The sequence below is a fragment of the Eschscholzia californica genome, unplaced genomic scaffold, assembly GCF_041429995.1.
Source record: "Eschscholzia californica isolate CP2 unplaced genomic scaffold, dmEscCali1.0.p SCAF_1, whole genome shotgun sequence".
In the NCBI taxonomy this organism is placed as follows: Eukaryota; Viridiplantae; Streptophyta; class Magnoliopsida; order Ranunculales; family Papaveraceae; genus Eschscholzia; species Eschscholzia californica.
The window spans coordinates 8575619-8601645 of record NW_028238198.1 but is presented as its reverse complement, the minus strand read 5'-3'; the positions used below and the strand labels follow the sequence as shown (position 1 = coordinate 8601645).

General features: G+C 34.4%; 3 protein-coding genes across 4 annotated transcripts; all 3 read right to left on the bottom strand.

The window, feature by feature from the left end:
* Positions 1 to 1438: 1438 nt before the first annotated feature.
* LOC147563848 (Calcium-binding EF hand family protein) lies at positions 1439 to 5949 on the bottom strand. 2 transcript variants are annotated; one of them, XM_086641250.1, is made up of 7 exons: positions 5161 to 5915; positions 4047 to 4149; positions 3894 to 3959; positions 3294 to 3467; positions 3101 to 3197; positions 1658 to 1790; positions 1439 to 1535 (listed from the first exon to the last, which is right to left on the bottom strand). In XM_086641250.1, the coding sequence occupies exons 1-6, from the start codon at positions 5717 to 5719 to the stop codon at positions 1671 to 1673; spliced, it is 1119 nt and encodes a 372-aa protein (XP_086497376.1). In that variant the 5' UTR covers positions 5720 to 5915; the 3' UTR covers positions 1439 to 1535; positions 1658 to 1670. The 2 variants fall into 2 exon arrangements, with proteins under 2 accessions (XP_086497376.1, XP_086497368.1); XM_086641242.1 differs by having other exon boundaries at positions 1439 to 1790; positions 5161 to 5949.
* Positions 5950 to 11173: 5224 nt separating this feature from the next.
* Positions 11174 to 12967, bottom strand: LOC147563847 (uncharacterized). Its single transcript, XM_086641229.1, has 4 exons — positions 12617 to 12967; positions 12094 to 12124; positions 11766 to 11784; positions 11174 to 11646 (listed from the first exon to the last, which is right to left on the bottom strand). Exons 1-4 carry the CDS (start codon positions 12791 to 12793, stop codon positions 11448 to 11450), a joined length of 426 nt encoding a protein of 141 aa, XP_086497355.1. The 5' UTR covers positions 12794 to 12967; the 3' UTR covers positions 11174 to 11447.
* Positions 12968 to 15212: 2245 nt separating this feature from the next.
* LOC147563846 (uncharacterized) lies at positions 15213 to 23480 on the bottom strand. The gene is made up of 4 exons (XM_086665138.1): positions 23414 to 23480; positions 23237 to 23306; positions 22851 to 23132; positions 15213 to 17744 (listed from the first exon to the last, which is right to left on the bottom strand). The coding sequence occupies exon 4, from the start codon at positions 17419 to 17421 to the stop codon at positions 15394 to 15396; it is 2028 nt and encodes a 675-aa protein (XP_086521264.1). The 5' UTR covers positions 17422 to 17744; positions 22851 to 23132; positions 23237 to 23306; positions 23414 to 23480; the 3' UTR covers positions 15213 to 15393.
* Positions 23481 to 26027: the final 2547 nt, after the last annotated feature.

The window sequence follows — 26027 nt, the reverse complement described above, 5'->3', positions numbered from 1 at the left end:
GGACTTGGTTATTTCGATATGTTCGCTTTTTCATCTAGTTTGTGATGTCTCGCTCGCCTGAGTGCTGATTTGGTTTGATTTTAGTTCTTAATTGATTCTGGAGTTTTAGGTTAAGCTAAATCAGATTCAGACACTAAGAATAAATAGAAAAGAAATCTTATTTGTCATTATACTTCGGACGATTTAGTGATTTGTCTCAAACTTAACCCAAGTTGTATAGAGTAGAGAATTTTTTGATGGAATATACCTGGCCAAGGGGCGGTCGGGGAAATATCTTCTACGCTTTGATAATGCAACTATGTGACTTTTTGAGATATCTTTGCTTTTTATATACAAAGATTTCTAGTAATTATATGTTTTTCTCCGTTTTTCCTAACTTCAGATACGTTTGATCACCCTCTTTGTGTCTTCTCTGTTGTTCTCTTCTATGTCGGTTCTTGTGAAAAAATTGCAAAGTTCCTCTTTCTATTTTGGCGATATTAGCAAAGCAGTTCATCTTGCTAGGTCTTTTTCAAATTGAATCTCTCTCTATTAACCCTCCACGAACAACTTCTCCCGCGAGGTCTCACTCTCCGAAATTTCATACCTAAATACAGAGTGAGAACTCATAGGAGCTTTTCATTTAGGGTTTATAGAAAGAGAGCTTTTCAGCTTGAAAAGACGTTGCAAGATGAACCATTTCTCTAATCTCACCGGAATGGAGGAACTACTCGATTTATAGTAGTGATCTTTATATTTGAACGACACAAAGAATCACAAGATTTAAAAACAAAAAATAATTTGACAGTATCAAAAACTTGGAAGCCATTTTTTTAGAAAGGTTACATGAACAAGGTATTTCATCAAAATTATATATATATATATATATCCTTTCATTCTCAATTCTCCGAGAAGAAGTGGAGTAGAAGAAGGAGATGGTTCAATGATGTGGAGGGAGAGGGTGTTGTGAAGGAGAGAAGAAGGGATGAAGGCCAACAACCCCTGGTTGGGGCGGTAAGAAGTTTAGTCTTTCACTTTAGAGGTCAATAGTTCTGAGGCAACGCTGACAATTAGAAAAAAAAAAGGATGGGGTGGATGAATGGAAAAAGATACTAACATTACAATAACGCCATAAGGTATCTTTGAATCAAAAATTGGCCCTTGGGTACCCTGCTAACACTTATACTCTTAGTGTGACCAAAATGGCCAATCGGTCAGAATTGGGGCCAAAATGGAATTAACTCAATAAAAAAAGGTTCTGATAGTGAAACTATAAAGAAACAAGACCCTGAAATCTGACATAACTCAATAAACATAGTAAATTTCACCTGTTTCTTCTGTTTAAATCTAATTCAAAAAATTTACTTCACAACTCATTTCAGATCCATAACCTTGGCAAGGAGAGAACACCACTGAATCATATTCATAGGACATTCAAGAAAAAAATTACAGAGAAAAGTGGAAGGTGAAGAGTATTTTTTTTAGTGTAAATCTGTCAAAACAATACCCACAAGTTCAATGACACCCGAATCGAACTATCTTCATACCACACAAATCTTGCAAAAGAAATTTGAATTGTAAACGTGTATTAAATTCTTGTGGATATGGTACAAAATCCTAAAGTCTCCTGAGATATATTTCGTTCAAGAATACAATCAACAACAAAAAACTTGCTTACCTACGATAACAAATTAACGGAATTCATCATGGTACTCGTATTCCTCTTCTTCGTTGAAAATAGCACTATAAAATACGTATGGGTTTTCAAGCATCTCTGCCAAGCTTAGCCGTCCATCTTTATCGATATCAGCCTGCCAAAAATGTAAAGAAACGAAAAATGTTACAACCCAATGATCATAGACTGCAAATATAAATGACACAATATCTCTGAAATCTGAGGCTCTATGGTCTTCGACCCCAAATACGTGTCATCTAGAGAACAGATCACTAGAACCTAACTAAACCTAGTTTCATCATACCCAAAGCTGGTGTCTTCAAATTGCTCCAACCAATTTTAAATATTCTAGTTAAAAGAATTCCAGATTTTGATAATCACACTTTCAACATATGAACTTTGGTTTTGTAACCTTTTCGATAGTCTAATTTGCTCTACTACATGCCCTTACCCAGAGCATAAACTTCGCGTTTGCATTTTCAACTCTTGCAAACCGAGATAATTATTTGTACAAACGAGTATAGGCATGTTAAGCTAGAATCTTACTGGAGAAAATCTATTTTGAAATGTTTATTTACAAACACCCTAGTAGAGGAGTTCATCTAATGTAATAGTCATATATAAAAGAAAATGTTGTCCACTTCCGGTGTTTCTGATAGCAATAGTGATTCTATGGGGCTTACATGATAGTTAGACAAGCTCAACCAAAATGTCTTATTCGCGCATAAATTGCAAAGTAATAATACACACACAATTTATAATCGTAACACAACTACCACAAGTTACAAGAAGTCATCAACCAAACATCGAGTATTAGTAATTAAACAAGACATCAGAAAATGGCAAACACACCCCTGAAATATCATGTCAAACTTATGTAGGCAATTTCTTGATTATATTGCTATATATAAATAGATACAAGTTTTTAGTCAAGAAAAAAAGAAAAGATTAGATAAGAAATCTAATAACCTTCTACTGTTTTCAGATTTCGCTTGACAAGAAACACTAGTACTATCAAAATTCATGAGCAATTTTAAATGTATTAATGAATTTCTTTCACGAGCTCTAATCTATAATCCCATCAGCAATCATATGGATGATCTGGAAGGACAGCAATGACAAAATCTTCAAGGATTCTAACCCGAATAGCTTGCTAGAAGTGGAGGACATCTTGGCACGATTGTTTCATTGGAGCAAAAACATAAGATGAGCAAAGGTAAAACGTATTTAGAATTTCGTTACTAACTGGGAGACTATCATGATGTAACATATAGTCTAGAAATACTTGGTGCCCTTGTACTCTGTTTTTGCATCTTCTTCCCTACCATTTTGTACAAACCCCTATATTTTAATATTAATACGAAGTTTCAAAAAAAAAACTTTTTACTTTAATAGTAGACATAAAATTATGAAATCTTTTGAATTTTGATACAATTGAAGAGTTACCTGTGATATGGTATAATCTGCTTGTTGTTTGGCATAGTAACGCTCTGAAGGATGAAGCTTTCCGATTATTGATAACAGCTCTGTGTCTGACAAATATCTGAAAAAAAAAGGAGAAAAACCAACTCGATTTTTAGAACTTCGACTAAGCACATTTATGATCACAAATTCAGAACAGATAAATCTGATTTGGTACCCATCTCCATCTTGGTCAAGCTGACGAAACAAAATTTTAGCCGGTGCTTCCATTAAATCGTCAGAACTATGTGAAGAATTATGACCTTCTTCATCATAGTTCCGTACCAAGTCAAACAATCCATGGTAGAATTCTTTGAAGTTAAGTTTTCCATCTTTGTCGGTGTCTCTCTCCCTAAGAAGGAAACAAAGAGTGTTGAAAGTCATGACAAGGCAGAAGATATTTGAGATAATGAACGAAAAATATCTGAACTTTTTGACAGGTATGAACCAGGTTAATAATTTAAGATGTTCAACAACAAGATATTAATTTACATAAATAGGAACGATCTATAACAGTTTGCAATAACATCGCAACACAACTAAAAACATAAAGGAAATGTAAAACTGAAATGATTTGACGGTTGCTATTGGACTATTGGAGAACGGATAACAATAATGATATTTAGCAAAGAGAATAAGAAAGGTTTGAAAGTTATAGACGAAAGCACGAAAGTTAACTACATAGATGACAGTAAATAGGATATGGGAAATGAAAACATGATAAAAACCGAAATAGCTTCACAAACAAGCTTAAAATGATTGAAGTAAAAGTTATTACCTTACTTCCTCCTTGCACAACCACTGAACTAGTTTTGGGTTACTGCTGTCAGCTGGATGTAGGAAGCTAGTGACAGTAGAAGAGACAATATCAGAATTATATCGTTGATTACAGAAAAAAAAGGACTTTCTTTTATGTGCAGCATAAGCTTACTCATTAAACTCTGTTCGATTAAGAAGACCATCTCCATCTGCATCTGAAGCATTGAAATGTTCCTCTTTCCACCAACCCATATCATAACCAAATGTATCATTATCTGATATACATAACCAAGATTAATTACCAAGAAAAGATGAGTTAGAGAAACCAAGCGTTGTAAGCATGGTGCTGTATTAAAACTTCAAAAAAAACCTCAGTTTCGTAGGATATGGACATTATATATAGTACACAACATGACAAATCCCACTGAAGGTGATTAAAAGTTAATTAATTTTGACGACATTTAACTTGTTATCCCAGTATTCATTTATCGGCTTGAGTAATAAGAATTGAACAACTTGAGTAATGAGACCATGCATGCACCGTATATCCATAGATTTTCATGTGATATCTTTCAGAAAACAAAAAATGAAGTATGAAAAACACATTGAGATGTATTATCGAGGAATTACCATTAGGACAAACATATCAGACATCGTACGGATAACTTGTGAGAGCAAAAGATTACTCCACAATAGCTCAGAGACACACAAACGGCTCATCTTATATGCTTCTTTTGCAAAATTGCTATAACTCAAACATAGTTATAATAGCAACTTCAAAGTTTGAAGCCGAGTTTTCTAAGCTAGGAACAGAAAGGTCCTAATGCAGTAAACGTGATTGAAAATCTCAGACTCGAAGACACTTCCCTATGCTAGACTAATGAGGCAATGTTGAGTCAAGAACTAGATAGAGACCAACCTTTGCGCTATAGTAACATTACGATTTACGAGGAAACAATGCGATAGCCGTATATTTCATTTAGACATAGCTTCACCCAAAACCTAAATGACACCTAAAAAAAGTCCTTCATTCGATCACTAAACAAAACCAAAGTTTAACTTTAACCAGATGTTCAGTATGAATAAAGGGAGACTAATGAAGAAACTATGGCATCAGAAGTTCTGATAAATCAAACCCTAAGTTGAATCAGAATAGCAGCAATGAATAATCACTAACAGTGGCAAACTAAGAACCAAAAACCTAATTTGCAAAATGGTATAACCAATTCAACAAATAAACTCCTGTAAACTGAAACAAAATCAACCAACAAAAGAAAAACCCTAACCTGAATTACGAGCCCAACTAGGTGCTTCATACTCAGAAAAAGAAACCAACCCATCATGATTCTTATCATGTAGTTCCATATCCCTCTCACTACGATGAAAAACATCCTTCTGAGTTTGTTTCAAATTCCATTCAGTCAATTCATGTTCACTAACAATCCCATCAACTGGATCAACATCAATCTTTGGAAACAACAAAATAATCCTATTACTAACATTAAATCGATCTTCATCATTCAAGTAATCTTCAGCATTCATGAAATCTTCCCATTCAGGTTGAGATTCTTCACCAGGAGCAGCATCATGAACAAATTCTTTATGACTGTGTTCAAAATACTTTTTTTCCCATTCTTTATCTTCACGACGACGTTCAATATCAGCTATAAGTGGATCAAATGGGATTTTACGATCATGGGTTTTATCAGAGTTTGAAAAAGAGAAAGCTGACCGGATTTTGAGACGACGGTGGTTATGATTTGAGGGTTTTGTGGGAGATTTAGAGATTAGTAAGAGAAGAAGTAGAGCTATAGTTATGTAGATTATAACTGAGACTTTACCCATTATTCATCCGACTCTCTTCTTCTCAAGTTGGTTTATAGAGAGAGAAAGTGAGATCTTAAAGAGTTTTTAGAGAGAGAGAGAGATGAGGTTGACAATTTTGGACTGAGTTCAGAAATGGCAACTGAAAGAGGGGGTTTTATTGAATAGGTTTGTTTAAGTTCTATTGATGGAGAAGAAGAGCAAAATTAAGAGATCTGAATCTGATTATCATAATAATTCATCTTTATTAGGATTTTTACTAGATTGTCCTCCGTAGTAATGTAGTGGTGGTCAACCGGTCATGTCGATCTAGATATGACTGTCGTGGTTTGTTTAGGATACTGATCGACATGACACGGTTCGAGCGAAGTTCGGCACATGTTACACCATGATGGGTTTGTCCAGGCGCGTGAGAGACTTGTTATCTCTAAGTCTTTGAGACTGAGGACGCTTTGTTGCAGAATGTGCACGAACCTGTAGAACAACATGACAATAGTGCATGTACAACCAGACAGTTAGTAACCCACCACGCGTGTCCAAAAATTTATTTGGTTGGTTTGTGATGTGTTTGAAATGAACAGACCTCGAGCGTCCAATCACGACACGTTGATCACCATTAAAATGGTATTTGTTTTCCATTAGACCAAATCTAAAATCTGCATTAGAATTTTAAAATTTATTTGAAGTCTAAGTTTGTCTAGTTCAAATTTAAGTGTGTTTGTTTTTGCATGAGTTATGGTTTTTGACGAATCTAAAGCCGACTCGAACTGATTTTAATCTATTTAAATTAGACTTTTTAGATTCAGATACCTCTAATTCAAACGGTAGAAAAACCACAATCACCATCAATTTAGGTTGAAGTTATATGACAAATGTCGATTTGGTTGGTGTTATAAAATTATAAGATCAAATGGTTTTAATCGACTTCTCTTTGTGATTTACTTAAAAGATTATACTTATTATTAGTGGGAACGATTGTTAATGGAGGTAAAAGAAACAGTCGTCAAGATTTGTATTTCTCTCTATATAAAAAGTAAAGAGCAATTTGAATGATTCCACTACTAGCTTTACACTTTGATTATGACGATAAGAGTATATATTTTATGGCATGTAACGCCCCTATTTTTATCATATATATATCAAATTAGGTGGAAATAGCAAAACTTTAGGTCAATTTGGGTTTGAACCTAATATGAAGAGTAAGTTAGTGTGGGCTTGAGTATTATAAAATAGAAGTGGGTTAGAAGGAAAAAAAATAGGGTTGCTTGAGTTGATTATATAAAAAGAGGTGTAGAGTTCTTTTTGTAGATCTAGAACAAAACTTAGAGAGAGAAAGAGAGATGGTATTCTTTGGAGAAGATTTTGATGAACAAATTAAAGAAATCTATGTATTGTTTATGATATAGTTGGTATATCTTCTTAATCTTCAACAAACCACTCCTTAGTGAAGGAAGAATGAATAAAGAAGAAAAGAGGTAGAGATGGAGTTCCTTAGAGAGAGAAAGAGGCATGATTGTGGTCTTGATGGCATCTAAGGCAAAAAGAAGTATTGATTGCGCACTCATGGTAGGCGTTGCTCGTGGATCCAGTTTGAAGGTCTCAAATCTTCGATTTCAAGGCGGTTAGCTTGAGATTTGGGATTTGGGACGCTACAAAATGGTATCAGAGCTCTAGGTTTAGTGGTCCTAGGGTTGTATTGTGGGTTTGATTGTCGACGTTAGACACGTCATTATTAGAAACACATTGATTAGTGTCTTGCACAACTAGTTGAATCTAGAATATGTGTTTGGAATTATTTTCTTGTGAAAACTTCAAAGAAGTTTGTTTTGTGTTTTCCGAATCTAAATTGTGGGTGTAAATTTTTCATATGAAGGATGATGCCTATTGATATGATGTGTTTTTGTCTGTGATACGTGTGATCAAATGTCTTATCTGACTGTGATGTCATACTTAAGGTATGTGATCGTTATTATAGCAATCCATATGTTTATGACGTACACGAGTATAGTGAAACTCCCTACTTTTATGGGGCTTTGAATTGTTTGAATGTATGTCGTCGCTAGTGTATCAGTTGTTTATGAATTACTTAAAAAATTGATTGAGTGAGAAAATGTTGACCCGAATAGAGGTTGCCTCGACGTAAAGGTTGATACAAACACATGTCTAATTTGTGATAGACTATCTAGTGGAGCATTGAGTTGGATGTTTACTCAATGAGCAATATCAGAAGTTGGTTCGCTTCCTGCTCATTAGAGGTGCGATGACTGAAGGATCGCATGGTTTATTGGAGAGGATTAAAACGGATAGCAAGTGAAGCTATCAAGTGGACCTCGAAATTGGTTATAACTGATCATCAAAAGGGAAATTGAAATGTACGGATCTCTAGAATTGCATAATCAATCTGGTCAGAAGACGTTGTTATGAAAGTTTTGATATCATGAGTTTGCTATTATGATATAGAGATTGTACATCGCTTGTGACTTGTATCGAGTCTGATCATGTGTAACTTATGATTTGTTGTAGCGAGCTTGTGAATGTTGTTTGCTTAAACCAGTGGGTACAGAGTGCCTTATGTTGTGTTGTATTTCTTGTGCTTGTATAACATTTATGTTCTAACAGTTGCTACACTTAATTGCATATTGTTTGTGATTGTGGTATGTTTGATTTCGAGGACGAAATCCTCTTTTAGGGTGGAAGATTGTAACGCCCCTATTTTTATCATATATATATATCAAATTAGGTGGAAATAGCAAAACTTTAGGTCAATTTGAGTTTGGGTCTAATATGAAGAGTAAGTTAGTGTGGGCTTGTATAAAATAGAAGTGGGTTAGAAGGAAAAATAGGGTTGCTTGAGTTGATTATATAAAAAGAGGTGTAGAGCTCTTTTTGTAGATCTAGAACAAAACTTAGAGAGAGAAAGAGAGATGGTATTCTTTGGAGAAGATTTTTATGGACAAATCAAAGAAATCTATGTATTGTTTATGATATAGTTGGTATATCTTCTTAATCTTCAGCAATCACTCCTCAGTGAAGGAAGAATCAATAAAGAAGAAAAAAGGTAGAGATGAAGTTCCCTAGAGAGAGAAAGAGGCATGATTGTGTTCTTGATGTCATCTAAGGCAAAAAGAGGTATTGATTGTGCACTCATGGTAGGCGTTGCTCGTGGATCCAGTTTGAAGATCTTAAATCTTCGATTTTAAGGCGGTTAGCTTGAGATTTGGGATTTGGGGCGCTACATACAAGAAACATACAGGTTATTTTACAAAGGGGTATTAATGCCTCACAAGAAAACAAAATGCAGAGGAAAGTTGAGGGAAAGATGTACCCCTAAGCATTAACATCATATGCTATCTTATAAATTTTCGAAAGATCCAATAACAACGTAAATTATTTAAAAAAAAGGTGTGATTCAGTGAGCTCGAGCTCACACGGTGATTTGTGAGCTCGAGCTCCACAATCGTTGATTTGCATAGATTAAACCTTCACAGTTGTAATTTTCCTTAATATAAGGAACTGGAAATCTCATATATTTTTTAAGACGTAAATGACCTTTAATCATTCGATTTTAGACTTAAAATCCATCCTCCCTTATTACTACTAGGCATATCCAGTAATAGAATTCCTTATTTCTTTACTATTACGAAGAGATTGAAATTGATCGTAATTCTATTGGTTTATAATATGGGGATAAGAGTCTAAAGCCTAAATTGAATGCTCAATGGGTCTAGAGCACAAAGATAATCTGAAATAGAAAATAAATCCACTTATAGTAAATTACATGTGTAACCTTTGGTTTTTTATTATTACCTAACATATCCTAAGTTAAAAAAAAAAGCCAAATTAAAGATTTATTAAATTATTTCCTCAAAAAAAGAAATTTCGTTCCACAACAAAAGTTTCCTTTTTCGTTTATCGAAATGACTAAGCTTTTAGTTATAACCTTTTTTAATACAGATTTGTTTAACATAATATAATTTCAGCAAAATTGTGTTAGAATAAATAAGATGCTAGAGAAATATAAGTATTGCAGGAGAATCAATGAAATGCTAGAGAAACATAATTTAAGACATGGGCAGGAGAATCAATGAAATGCTAGAAAAATATTAAAAATTTGGTTGGCATAATATAGTTTCAGAAGAATTTCGTTAGAATCAATAAGATGCTAGAGAAATATAATTATTGCAGGAGAATCAAAGAAATTCTAGAGAAAAAAATGGTCATTCTTTTAAAATAATTTTTTTAGAATGTTTGTTAGAATCAATAAGATGCCAGAGAAATGTATCTCAATTTCAGAAGAATTTATTTTTCTAAGTATAATATTGAATTTTTAAAATAAATAAAATGCTAGAAATTTTTTTGAGAATTCTGTTATACATAAGAATGTTATTAGAATCAATAAAATACTAGCAAAATAATAAAATGATTATTAACCTATTTCTAACATATTCATAACAGATGCTAATAGAATCAACAAAATGCTAGTAAACTACTGAAAATGTAGTAAAAACAAATCCAGTTTAGAACAAGATTATTGTGATAAAGATTTGAAAATTCACTGTGTACGAAAAAATGTTACATTTTAAGTTTGTTGTTATCATAAAATAATTTTTTAACAAGATTCTAAGTTTAATCGACATACATACAATTTTCTTAATGATTTCCAAGCAAAAATATGTTTTAGAGTTGGAAATATCGAGGTAGAGATAAAAAACCATCCACAAATTCACAGTTTCTTCAAGTTCAAAGAACATAGAGTTAGAGAGATAGGGGAACTCGTTTTAGGTAAATCACGATTGTTTTGGTAGGTTACTTTAGACAAATATAAGTTTTGGAAATAAATATTGACAATAAATATCCACCATAAATATTTCTCTTATAATTTATGGAAAGAATAAATGTATTAACTCAACCATTAGAAACCTTTTGGTTTGCCAATGGTTAAATATATATTTATGAAAGGGTAAAAATGGGAGGAAATAAATAGTTTGATGCAAATATTTCTCTTATAACTTATGGAAAGAATAAATGTATTAACTCAACCATTAGAAACCTTTGGTTTTCCAATGGTTAAATATATATTTATGAAAGGGTAAAAAATGGAGGAAATAAATGGTTTGATGCATGGACCCCAAATAGTAAATTTTTGGACTTATTTTTTATTTTCTGTTTATTTTGGTTTTATATTACTCCCTCCGTCCCAAATTAAGAGTCCCATTTTGGTAATTCAACTTATTTTCATAGTTTTTATTCTTCCAAGTTTACCCTTCTTTATTTGATAACTTTTGTTAGAGTAATCCAAGGATTATCAATTAAATTTGACCACTGGTCATTTAAAGTAACTATATTAATGTAAAAGAAAGAATTTGTTGATTGAAGAGAGACATAGATTGAGGTAAAGCATTAGAAATTACTGGTCTAATGATATATCATAAACTTAAGCTAGAATATCTCAATAGCATCACAAGGAGAACATAATTTTGATCAAGAACGAGAAGGATATCAAATATATTAAGCACGGAAAGGTAAATCTAATATACATCCCAAATTGGATATGAACAAAAGATTTATATAGGTCGGCATAAGGTGTAAAAACAGTCTAGGCGTATGCCTTCAAAGGCACCAGAAAACTAATCAGGGCTCTTCGTATCAAGCGCAATGAGCACTAGACACGAGCTTAAATGCTTATCTGTGCAGTTACACCACTTGATGCCGGGACTCCGGAGCATCACATAGGAAGAATAGCACTTCTCTAATAGGAAACATCTATGAACTGAATTACTACTGGAAGAATCAGATTTACTAAAGGATTCAGTATTAAAATCTCATTCGACAACAAAAAAAGAAAATTACCCATTTCCTTTATGATACTCAATATCATCATTCTCTTGCTCTCCTCAACATTCTCCGCCTCAAGAAATCTCTCCGCAATTTTTTCCTCAGAAGGATCTCTAAACCACAAACAAGGAAATAGCATGAGAAGGGAAAGAAAAAATTTCAATTTTTAAAACAAATGTCATATAAGTTAAACGGAAAGAAAAAGCACCATATAATAGAAACTAATTCTCACCTCAAATACTTATAGTCTCCTGCAGAACAAAAAAAAACGCGTAATTAATATAATCTATTAACTGGGTGACCAATAACATGCACAATATGCAGAAACTATAATTGGCGGAAATGCACAGACGTTCAAAGTTGAATATGTGAAGGAATATAACTCTAGTGAGAAACCAATGTTTACCATATCATCCGAATTTGCCTTTTGTTAGTCATGTCCTATTGTCCTTTTGGTTTACTTAAATGTCACTAAAACATTGGAACCGTAAATGCAAAAATAATGTTATAACAGTAATCTGTGAAAGAAAGCCTAAAAATTTAACAAAGAGAATACGTACCTATATCATGGAGAAGCGCAGCAAGTTCGACCTTCAAAGAAGAAGAAGATCAATTTTAAGAACTACAAAAATGAAAATAATAGAAGGGGAAATGAGAAATCTTAGACCCAATTGATTTCATTTGAGCAACATCTTCATCTATACAAGTTTGCAGAAATTCCATTTGTGTTTCCATACTAATTGGGTAAACAAAGATAAATGGTTTTGTTAGTGATGACCAATGATAAACCCTTCTATACTGACCCCAAGCTTTTGCTTTTACTTGAATCTATGAACCCAGAAAAGTTAATCATTTCAACATTTACAAATTTGCTTAAATAATATTTTTTTTTTTTTTTAGTTTTTTATATCAATCCGCTAACGACATTGTCCTGAATGATAAACTAGTTGCAAGAAGGTCACTTATATAACTAGGGTTTGAGTATGACTACAAAGGAACACATTAAACCTTATTAAACCCTTACTTACAATTTGAGATAACAAAAGAAGAAGAGAGAGAGAAGGTGATGATGAAATAACTTACAATTCCCATAGAATGAGGAGAAGAAGACAATCCTTCCTCGTGAGCAAGAGAGAGAGAAAGATCTCTTACTCTGAAAACATGAGAGGAATCATGAGATGCATCGTTTCCTTCCATTACTGAAATCACCAACTTCTCTGCTTTTCTAATTACACTCTCTTCCATTGCCAACGACGACATGAGAAACCTCTACTTTTCGAAACCCCGCCTACTACTAGTAGTAATCTACTGATGCCCACTGACCACTGTTAACAACTTAACATGGGGCCATGGGGATGGGAAGGTTGTTCGAAAAAAGGGGTGGGAAGGTGAGAGTTCACTCCCTCTTTGGTTAGCCCTCTCCACTTTTATGTCAATTTAGATTAGCCCTGCTTTGAGGAAATAAGAATATTTTTCGGTAGAAATTTTTAAAAGGAACATGTTAATCTTGACCAATTTTTCACGTAAATATTCAAAGGGAAACCACGCATCTTCCACATCTCTTATCATCAATTCCGGCCACCACCAGCAACTTCGACCACCACCTCTAACTCCGGCCACTACCGTTTTCCTTTTTTTTTCTTCTTTTCTTCCAATAAAACTACAACCTCCATTTAACTTTCTTCTCTCTCTACTCATCCCTCTTCTCTCTCTACTCTTTTCTCTTTATCTAATTCGGCGAAGGGGAAGATTTCTTTGCCGAAAAACCGGTTTGGGAGATCCCCAAACCGGTTCATAGTGGTTTGGGCATCCCCCAACCAAGGAAACTGGTCGGGGAAAATCCCCAACCAGTTACAACTCGGATTTCCGCCTAAGGAGATTTTTTCCCTTCGCCAAAAAATCTCGAAAGGGTGGAGAAGATAGGGATGGAAGGAAATAAGAGAGAGAAACTGATGGTAGTAACTGTGGGTGGAGAAAAAAAATAAAAGCCGTCGGCAATGGTTGTTTCCCGACGACCATAACCAGAGTGAAAAAAAAATTGGTAGAGTTGGACAAAATAAAATAAACCAAAATAGTTCACTCAAAATTACTTCTCTGTAACATTAGAAAATAAGTCAGGCAACCAAAGTTGACTAAGTTTTTGCACCCAAAAAATATTCTTATTTCCCTAAAGCGCTAGTCTTCAGATTATAGGATGACTACAAGTTTGTGTACAAAACTTTCCACACGGGTCTTGAGCAGTCTATGTCTGGAACAAAACTCAAGACTATCACTAAGAAACACTCCAAAAATTCTAACTGTCAAGGGCCAATGAATTTTTTTTTAGGTGGGAATCTAGAGACACCCTAACTTTTTTTTTATCTCTGTAAGAACTAGGGCTTGAGAGAACCAGATGAAATGAGATTAGGTCGAAAATACGATCTCTTATACAGTCAACCCTAGTCAATGGTCAGTGAAGACTAGGGTTACGGTGCAAGACCAAGTCCAGCAGTTCAAGTCAAGCAGTCCATGAAGTCTGGTGCTATGGTCAAGCAAAGCAAGAACGTCTATAGGCACTCACAGACAGTTATACCTGTAACAAATAAAGAGTTAGTTAGTAAACTAACTAACAGATTTTTCTGTTATGTGTAACAAACATTTAGTTTCTCCTAACTCTACCTAAAAATAGAGTTAATATTGTACTTAAAGATCATTGAAATAAAATAGAATTCTTACCAAGGAAACTTAACATGGTATCAGAAAGCTACTTAATACATATGTGACTCTTTTTCAAATAACCCCTAGTTTATGAACAACTTCCTGTCTAGGCCCATAATTTACTAAAGATGCACATGTTGTTCTGTTTTCTTTTATTCCGTCCACAACCCGTTAACAATTCTAACCCCATTTTGCCCTTATGTGTAGTTACCAACATTTCTAATCTCCGTCCACCACCCTTTGGTGTAACGGTTGGACACCCCTCTTAAGACCATGAGGTCACGGAATCGAGCCTCGGTGGAAGCAGTTGCCATCAAGATTTATCCTATGTAATTTAGGCTATGAATAATGTAATAATTTGTCGGGCTTTAGGCCTCTTCGTTGTCGGGCTTTAGGCCTCTTCGTTGTCGGGCTTTAGGCCTCTTTCATTCTCAGTTCAAATTAGGCGGTTATCGTGCTCATTACATCTCCATGATGCATCAATGCCTTGTAACGACTAACGTAGACCGTAGTCGAATTCTAAAAAAAAAAAACATTTCTAATCTCCATCTTCTTTTTTCGTTCTTTTTATTTTTTCTTTCTGCAGAATTTATTAATTTTGAATTTTCTTTATTTATCTTTTTTCATATATACGTGAAGAAATGAAGTTGTGACTTTTTAATACAACTCTAGTTTTATTTGAAACAGGAGGACTGCTTTAGTACAATATAAACAATCATATATCGTAGAGTTCTGACTTACACCGAACTTCAATCTTGTGATGTTCAATTTTTTTAGTAGATGCACAACCAACTAAAGCAAGTAATTGTTTCCTCACTTCAACTTTATTATTTCACTTTTTCCTAATCTCCATCTATAGCTCTATTCGGTCTCGTTCTATCTAATAGATGGGAAAATTCGAGAAGAAAGAGATAATGAAAGTCAGGAAATATATTCTGATGCTGGGGCACCCGGGCTGGACACGTTAACCGTGAGCCTATCCAGGGGCAGCCCAAGTAGTTGGGAGGCCTAAAGCGAAAAAAAATTTGGGGCCCTTCTATACTAATTATAAAAAAAAAAAATTATTTGTTGTAGCAGATAAATTAATATAAAAAACATAACTGAAAAGCATAAATCTGAACTATATATTATGTAAGAAGATGTAATTTACACATATAGATGAGCTAAATATGTTTAGCAAACATTCTTCTTGCCTTTTGAGACGCAAAATTACTAATTATGCGTTCATAATCCAATTCTTTCGTCATATCTTGTTCAATTGATAACGTAGCTAGTCCGTTCAGTCTCTCTTGTGACATGGTGGAGCGGAGGTAAGACTTGATTAATTTTAACTTAGAAAAACTTCTCTCAGCAGAGGCTACTGTAACTGGTATAGTTAATACAATCTTGTAAGAAATCCAAGCATTTGGAAAATTTAATTCTCTAGAATTAGAACTAATAAAATCAAGCACTTCAATCGTTTTTTTTATGCCACTTGGTAAAATCACTTTTAAAACTTTGAGTTCCGCAAACAGTTGAGCTCCATCAATATCAGATTGCGTGTCGTGCTTCAAGTAACCTTCGAGTTTAAGACAATATTCTTTTAAGCTTTCATCATCTGCAATAGTGAACTTCTTCAAATCAAACAAAAACCCAAATTTTTCTTCATATTCTTGAAACTGCTCAAACCTAGTCTTCAATGAAATACGACCTTGATCAACGATATATAAGAAATAGTTAACTTTGAAAGATTCTTCTGCAGTCTGAGTTATCTCATCTCTGATATTGGTACCTTCATCAAATTGTTTCTTTCTACGAATGACACGCTTTTGTGGAAATATAGGCTCGATATCTAAGGCCTCTGCAATCTCTTTAGCAGCTAAAATGGCTGAAACGAACCCATTTTCTCTATAATCGTCAAAAAATCTAATCAGTTCCTGTAACTGACTTATCGCAACATCAATTTGCATATCTTCATTTTGAAGAAATTTGCTAACGACATTCACTACATTTAACAAATCAAACCAAATACATAAACCAAGTAAAAATTCGTAATTTTCCAAATCATTGGTTACCAAGCTTATGGCATGACTCTTCGTCATAGGATCTTTTGTAGTGTTTGCTAGTTGAACCAACGCATTTCTTATTTCTGGAGCTTGATATCTAATCGCTTTAACTGCTTCAACATGACTTTCCCAACGAGTATCTGATAATGGTTTCACTGTAATTGACAAATGATCTTTGAGGATATCCCATCTTTGAGGTGATGACGAAAATAATGTGTAGATACGTTGCACGATTCCAAAAAAACTTATTGCTTTTGAACAAGATTTTGCCATGTCACATAAAGCAAGATTAAGACTATGACAACCACACGGTGTATAAAAAGCTCTTGGATTTTCATTCAAGAGTCTTCTTTGTACACCTTTGTGTTTTCCCTTCATGTTAGAACCATTATCATAACCTTGTCCTCGTATATCATATAAATCAAGTTGATGAGTATTTAATACATCTTTAAGTTTATTGAAAAGCTCACTCCCAGACGTATCATTCACTTCCAAAAATTCTATGAAAAACTCTTCGACCCTTACTGGAGTAGTTGTAACACCTACACATCGTATCACAAGAGACAACTGTTCTGTAGTGCTTACATCCGGAGTGCAATCAAGTATGATTGAGAAGTACTTTGCCTTCTTAATTCTTTGAATGATTTTGTCTTTGATTTCTCCTGATAACGTAAGTATCAATTCATTTTGAATCTTATGACTAAGATAATGTGAATATATCTCTTTCTTCTGAACCCGTCGAACATGCTCTTTCATTATAGGATCATATTCGACAATCATTTGAATAAATTGACAAAAGAGTCCATTGTTACGGTCATAAATCTTTTCTTTTTTCCCACGAAAAGCCAAATTGTTACTAGCAAGAGTTTTCACTAGTGCAGTTATTCTTACCAATACCTCTTTCCAATGATCTTTCTCTTTGTTAATTTGATCTTGCGTACTCTTATCAATAGTTGTATTATTTTTCAGTCCTGTTTCTAACTGAATCCAAGCACTCATATTCATAATATGTTCAATGTTCGTCTCATGTTGTTTAAGTTTGGCTCCGAGATTACGCCAATCATCCGTTCCATCTTCAGCTAAAAAAGATGACATTTGGTCTTGCTTGAATAATTTGCAACAGAAACAAAATACTTTGTTCAACATATTTGAGTAGACAAGTCACTTCCTATCTTGTCTATCACCATTAGATAAATGCCGAGTATAATATTTCGAAGAGAAGTGTCTCTTGAGAGCATCTTTTGGAAAATCATCTCCATCTCTTAAAACTCTAATGTGTCATCTTTCGACTAAAATGTCTCTTAATGGTTGATCGATTATTTTCCAATTAGCGGGATCACTAAGTCCTTCATTCATATTTTTGTTGTCTAACTTGTTATCAATGTTTTTGTTGACAAGTTCTTCACTAACATTTTCGTTTTCATGTTCTTCAACAAAAGTTTCTTTTCCATGCTCTTCAATTGTATGATCTGTTGAATATAGGATATATTCTCCCAATATAGCATATATACATAATATAGAATATATTCTCTCAATATGGGATATATATTGAATATGTTGAATATAGGATATATTCTCCCAATATAGCATATATACATAATATAGAATATATTCTCTCAATATGGGATATATATTGAATATATGATATATGGGATATATGGGATATACTAAATACGTTATATAATATATTCTATATATGTAACTTTTGTAATTATATAAGGGGAAGAACATCTCCTATTGTATACACAAGAATTATTGGAAGAAAACGAGTTTATCTCAATCTATTATTCTTAATTTGTATTATTTTTCTACTTGGTATCGAGAGCAGGTTCGATAATTGAACCTGGTTATTTCGAATTGAATTGAATTGAATTGAATTCCGCTGCGAATCTTGAAATTGAAAACTCAATTGGTTCCAATGATGATGCAACAATGGTACTATCAAACCCTCACGTTGTTCACAACCACATCGATGCACCCTTTCCATTAGGTAATACCCTGAATGAGAACAATTACACCCTTTGGTCAAAGGTCACGAAGATGCGTATTAATGGTCGGAAGATGTGGGGGTATATTAGTGTCACTAAAGCGAAACCTGCAGAAGGAAGTGAAGAATATGAAAATTGGTACTCGGATAATGATAAGGTGAAGGGATGGTTGTGTGATTCAATGTCCACAACACTAATGAACATGTATGTTTGTTTGGAAACTGCAAAAGAAGTTTGGGACTCTCTTGAAGCTATGTATACAGACACATCTGATGAAACTCAAATCTTTGAGTTACATAGGAAGTGTTTCTCAACAAAACAAGCTGGTCGATCTATTGCGACCTATTATGATGAATTAGCAGCAATTTTTCAAGAAATTGACCAGCGCAACAATGTGAAAGGAAAAAGTGCTGAGTCTATCGCCATCTTACAACAATATGTAGGACGTCTTAGAGTTCACATGTTCCTTTCTGGATTAGATAGTATGTATGATCAGGTGCGTGGTGAGATTCTTCGAAAAGACCCTCCACTTACTTTGGAACAGTCTTATCAGACAGTACGAAGGGTGTCAGTTCACAAACAGGTGATGGGAACCCAAACACTTGTAACTGAGTCTTCAGTTATGGCAGTCAACTATAAAAAGGGACAACCTCAAGGTTCCTGGAATTCTCACAAAGAGGCTAGACCCTTACGCCTTGATCTTGAGTGTACCCACTGTGGAGAGAAGGGACACACAAAACAGAAGTGTTATGAAGTCATTGGGTATCCGGAATGGTGGGATTTTACAAAGCGACCTAGGAAAAACATATCTGCGAAGAAGGATTCTGCTATAATTCCTCCATCAGTGAATGTTGCCCAGTCAGGTATGAAAATTAAAGGTAGTGTTTTATCTGTAAATTCTTTGAATAATACGTGGTTAATTGATACTGGTGCATCGGATCACATGGTAAATGACACTAGCATATTATCATCCATTATACCTTCAACCCAAACCTCTATATACACAGCAAATGGTGGTTCCTCTCCTGTAATTGGGGAAGGTTCCACTAACATATCTGAAAATCTGACATTAAACTCTGTCCTCATTGTTCCCGCGCTAGAGTACAATATCCTATCAGTCAGTAGGATCACTGCTGCACTTGCATGTACTGTGACATTTTGGCCTCAATTCTGTATTTTTCAGGACATAGTGACGCGGCAGGTTCTTGGTTGTGGTGTTAGAAAGGGCAATCTCTACTATTTGGACATGTCTAGTAGTGGAGAGCAGAAGATTCATCAGGTGAATAAAGTTGGAGGAATTGAAGAAGCAAAAGCTAATATTTGGTTATGGCATCGGCGATTGGGTCATCTCTCCTTCGGATATCTTCAGAAATTAAATTCATCGTTATTTTCGAAGTGTAGTGTTTCAGAATTTAAGTGTGATATTTGTGAACTTGTTAAAAGTCACCGTATTACATATTCTCCAAGTTTCAATAAAAGTTCAGAACCTTTTAGTATTATTCACTCTGATGTATGGGGTCCTGCACGTATTCCTTCTTTGTCTGGAGCTCGTTACATTGTGACTTTTATCGATGAGTGTACTCGTATGACGTGGGTATCGCTACTCACTCATAAAAGTGAAGTCTTTGAAGTATTCAAAGTATTTTTTCAGATGGTTTTAACCCAATTCCAAAGGAGGATACAAGTGTATCAATCTGATAACGGAGGAGACTTTACTAGTAATGACATGGCGAAGTTCCTGATAAATAACGGCATTCGACATCAAACTTCTAACGCTTATACCCCACAACAAAATGGGTTAGCTGAACGAATGAATAGACAACTGCTAGAAGTTGTTCGTGCATCTCTTTTCGGAATGAATATGCCATTAAATTATTGGGGAGAGGCGTTAAAATCTGCTGCCTATGTGATAAACCGTACACCATCTAGGGTCATTGAATTTCAGACCCCTTTCAAAAAACTCCATGACCTTATCACCATCCCTGCAATGCCAAACCTAGAACCACGTGTTTTTGGGTGTGTTGTCTTTGTTCATATACCTAAACATCAACGAGGAAAATTAGATCATTGTGCTCGAAAGTGTGTGTTTCTTGGATATGCTGATTTTCAAAAGGGTTATCCTTGTTATGACCCTGAGGAGGGGAAAGTATATATCTCATTAGATGTTTCGTTTCGAGAATTAGATGCATATTTTATGGGATCTTCCCTTCAGGGGGAGAAACAAAATGATAGTGAAGGAAAGTTCCCCATTATTGGGGATATATTTCAAGAACTGGAGGATTTGACAAGTAATTTCAATAGGCCTAGTAATCTAGGTGATGATGGAAAGGGGAGTGAACCAGAGCAGATTACAGGGGGGGATCAGGGTAGTGAAGATGAATTTAATGAAAATGGAGAGGATCAGACGACAGGGGGAGATCAAGCTGAAGTAGTAGAAGTTGCCCGTGACTCCAACTTTCTAACACCATCTACCGAAGACCTGCCTCCGAATGTCGAACCTTAGGTATTACTTGATCCTACCACTATTAATGGTGTTCAACCTAGACGTTCAGAAAGATCTACTAAAGGTATTCTAAAATTTACTTATGAACCAGATATTAATTCTAAAGCCAAATACCCAATTTCTGATTATGTGTCCACCCATAGGTTGTCTAAGTCATTTACATGCACCATGAATCAATTATCCTCTGTATCTATTCCTAGTAATTTACAGGAAGCATTATCAGATCCACGATGGAAGAAAGCTATGAATGAAGAGATGAATGCATTACAGAAGAATTCCACTTGGGAACTTGTTGATAAACCCCACGGATATCGTATTGTTGGGTGTCGTTGGATCTTTACAGTAAAGACGAATCCAGATGGAAGTATTGACAGATACAAAGCCAGACTTGTTGCCAAAGGGTATACCCAGACGTATGGTGTGGATTATGAGGAGACCTTCGCCCCGGTGGCAAAGATAAACACTATTCGTGTACTCATTTCTCTTGCAGCCAATCAAGGTTGGCCATTACAATAGTTTAACGTGAAGAATGCATTTCTCAATGGAGACTTAGAAGAAGAAGTATACATGGAGTTACCACCTGGAGTCACGAATTCTGAAGTAGGAAAAGTATGCAAATTAAAGAAGGCATTGTACGGGTTAAAACAGTCACCACGAGCTTGGTTTGGACGGTTTACAAAGAGCATGAAGGCATTTGGATATAAACAAAGTAATTCTGATCATTCTTTGTTTATAAAACAAAAGTTAGGCAAACTTACTGCTCTTATTGTTTATGTTGATGATATGGTTGTTACTGGAAATGACTCAGTGGAAATGGAGGCTCTGAAAAACTATTTGTCACAGGAATTTGAGATGAAGGATTTGGGGCAGTTAAAATACTTCTTAGGCATTGAAGTTGCAAGATCAAGTCAAGGTATTTTCATGTCCCAACGAAAGTATATATTCGATCTTCTTGTTGAAACTGGGATGCTTGATTGCAAACCGGTAGATACACCGATTGAAGCAAATCATCACTTGGGAATATTTTCAGATCAAGTTCCATGTGACAAAGGAAGGTACCAACGCTTAGTGGGGAGACTTATTTAGCTTTCTCATACTAGACCAGATATTGCATATTCCATTAGCGTCGTGAGTCAATTCATGCATAATCCAAGTGAAGAACATATGAAGGCAGTCTTTCGAATACTAAGGTACTTGAAGAAATCTCCGGGAAAAGGTCTCTTATTTCGGAAAGGTGGTGATATGGAAGTAATGGGATACACGGATGCAGATTGGGCAGGAGATGTAACGGACAGGAGGTCAACCTCTGGATATTTTACGTTTGTATGTGGGAATATGGTAACATTTAGAGCTAAGAAGCAAAAAGTTGTTGCTAAATCAAGTGCAGAATCTGAGTTACGGGGTATGGCTCAAGGGGTGTGTGAATTACTATGGATACGAAATATATTGAAGGATCTTGGATTTAAGCTTGTGAAAGCAATGGATCTGCACTGTGACAATAAAGCGGCAATTATGATTGCACATAATCCAATTCAACATGACGTATGAAACATGTTGAAGTGGATCGGTTCTTTATCAGAGAAAATATTGACAAAGGGTGCATATGTCTTCCATTCGTAAAATCAGAAGATCAACTTGCAGATATTCTTACAAAAGGAGTTTGCGGACGAATATTTAACAAAGCGATTGACAAGTTGGACATGATTGACATCTATGCTCCAACTTGAGGGGGAGTGTTGAATATAGGATATATTCTCCCAATATAGCATATATACATAATATAAATATATTCTCTCAATATGGGATATATATTGAATATGTTGAATATAGGATATATTCTCCCAATATAGCATATATACATAATATAGAATATATTATCTCAATATGGGATATATATTGAATATATGATATATATGATATATGGGATATATGGGATATACTAAATACGTTATATAATATATTCTATATATGTAACTTTTGTAATTATATAAGGGGAAGAACATCTCCTATTGTATACACAAGAATTATTGGAAGAAAACGAGTTTATCTCAATCTATTATTCTTAATTTGTATTATTTTTCTACTTGATCATCCTCAACGTTTTCATTAACTATCTTTTCAACATTATTTTCGTTAGTGAACTCTTCAACTACATTACTAAGTTCTACACTAGAACTAGAATTACCCATTGCAGAATTGTCTACCATTATATTTTTCGCGAAGTATTTATTTATGGAACCTTCTTGAGATTTCGTTAATTCATCTAACCGTTTTTTCTTTTCTCTTTTAGTATGTCTCGATGGATGTGTACGCTTCATCTTCACACTACTTCAATTGAATAATTGATGACAATAAGAGAATTGAGCCTAAAATAGAATAATAAAATTTAAATCAAACACCTATAATCTAATTAGATATTACAATTGTATTGAAGAAAATAAAATTTACAAAAACAAATTTAAGAACATACCTTATAAGGAGAAGATGAGATCGATTCCAAGATGAGAGAATCAAAAGTAGTAATTGTTGTTTGTGAAGACCTAATTTAAAACCAATGAAATTAATTCTTTAAAGGGGTAAAGGGATACTATTAAATAAAATAAAAAAGAAATAGAAAAGGAGAAAAAGTTTAAAAGAGAGAACTTACCTGCTTGTTAGATAGAGAGATAAAGGAAAGGATAACAACTCTTAGCCTCTTAGATTAATTAGATTTCGATTTTATAAAGGAAAGAGAGAGACAACCTAAATTTATAGAAAAGTGAAGTACAACTCTTAGCCTCCTAGCCCTAGGTCGGTTGAATTTGATTTGGAAGTTTGTTACTAAATTTGACTAAGTCTGACTAGGTTGATAAATTTGACAAAGTCTTTACCTCTTTTTAAGTTTTTGTGGGGCCCCCGTCTTAATTCTTGTGTGGGAACAAGCACGGGAAAGAGTGCGAAATATTCAGCTGGGTTTTGGTTACTCAAGTTTTTTCTTTTTCATCATTAATTTGGAGGTGCTTTTAATAAATAAAAAATTTGGGGCCCCTGAAAATGTGAGGCCGCCCCTGAGCCTATCGGCCACGTAGGCCAATCGGCCATAACGTTAGTTTTAGGAAAATCCCAGTTTTAGTATGATTCGTATTGAATCTAGGTTTAGGAAGTTGCATTATTTCAGTATTTCCATTAATTGGGAAAGTCCAGTTTGAGTCTATCTATTTAGGAAGTTGCAGTATTTCCATTATTTAGGAAAGTCCAGTTTGAGTCTATCTAGGAAAGTCTAATATCCTATAAAAGGATGTTCAGTCTGTCTTTATGATTTATGTTGAAGAGAAAAACCCCTTTGAAGTTAATCAAGTTTACAGTTTTATTCAGTTATTTACAGTTCTTTAATCGTTCTTCCCTTTACTTTTATTATCTTCTTTAATTCCGCTGCGTCTGCATCAAGTGGTATTCAGAGCCATCAAAATTCTGGAATTTTTTTTTAGTATTTTCGTGAAGGTTAGTTCTTATATCAATGGATTCTTCGTCCTATAGGGATGAAAGTTTTTTTTCAAGAAAGATCGAATTACGGGGAAGATGATTTATCTTACCAAGTTATTTATTTCAATGATCGACAAGAAGACAACTTCCCATACTATGAGGAAGAAAACTTCGATGAGTCGAATATGGATGATTTTGAATGCAAATGGGAATATTCAAAACATAACTATGAAGACAAAATCGAAATTGAAGAATATCATAATCCAAAGAAGAATTCGACATGTTCGTATGATTGGAAACCGGAGACGAACCAAGTAAGTCATATTTTCGTCCTTCCCCTCCATCTTTCTACTATTCTGTAGAACAACCAAATCAAAGCCATTCTTTTACAAATCCCGTGCCGACACAACCACCACCGTATTATCCACCACCATATCCGCCACCACCACCGTATTACCCTTATTGTTTGACACAAACCCATTACCCTACACCTTCACTCTCTATAGTGGGATGAGAGAAGAAAAGGAGAGACAACCAGATACACGACATCCATAGAGAAAGAAAGAGTGTCGTCTAAAGATAGTTTCTTTTAACCAAGAAAGTTTTACTCAGATTTTTTTAGGCTAACAAATTCCTCGTATATTGGGTAAAACAAGGAAAAAATAGTCACGTGACTCCAAATTCTTTTCCCCTTAAAATGTCTGTCAAACACCAAGAAAATACGAAAAACTTGAGAAAATGTTTTCATATTCTCCGAAAACTCTAAGCAAAAAAAGAGATAGTGAGAATCAAGAGAGATATTCCATTATATATTCTTAATGACATGAATGAAATAAAGCTATGAATGTGTGATCGGGGGTGGCCCCACATAGGGGCCCGTGGGGTCACGTGCCCCCACGGATCTGGAGTTACAAATATTCTCTTCTAGAGCGGCACAAGGTTAAAGTGTTCGCAATGCTGTATTATTGTCAAATAGGGTCAAACACATGTATTTGACACAAAAGAGAGCTTGCCTACTTGGTTGAAGAATGATATGCTAGAGTTGGTTGATAGGGATTCGAACCCCCCACTAAACAATTTTCTTTTCTTTTATTTTTTTTTAAGTTCTTCGCTTTAAATTTTTGCTCTTAATTTTTTCGGCTTATATCTTTTTAATCAACATTTCATCTAGTGAATTATTTCTTGTCTCCATATACTTTTATGCCCTATTTTGTCTATGACTTTCTTAATGCATCTTTTATCTCTAACTCTTATCTCTCCTTAACTTCTTTAACTAACATAAATTACGAGGATTTTGTTTACAGAAAAAAAATTCTAATATTTTTACAAATAATTTTTTTTATGTAATTTAAATAGTATGACTAATTATCTAATATTGAGATTATTATTAAAATATTTCACATGTTAGTCACATGCACTTCGTTGAGAATATCCCCATAACATTTTAACAAAAAATAAATAAATAAAAGGTTACTAATTTGAACACCACATAAATTTTGGATAATTTACCTATAACTCAATGATTTAGGTAATCTTGATAGAGGTTGGTAATGTAATTGGACAACCAACCGTCGATTATGATGTTTTCTTTTTTACCGTTTATTATAATTAAAGTGTGCCCCCATAACCAAAAGTTTTTGGTCCGTCACTGTGTGTGATAGTCTTAGAGCATCTCCAATGCAACACTTAAACTCTAAATCTTAGAGTGCCGCATAGGATTTTTTAGAGTTTTTCTTTAAAATCCATCTTCAATGCAAAGCTCAACATGAATATCTAAAGTAACGTGTCAAGATTTATTT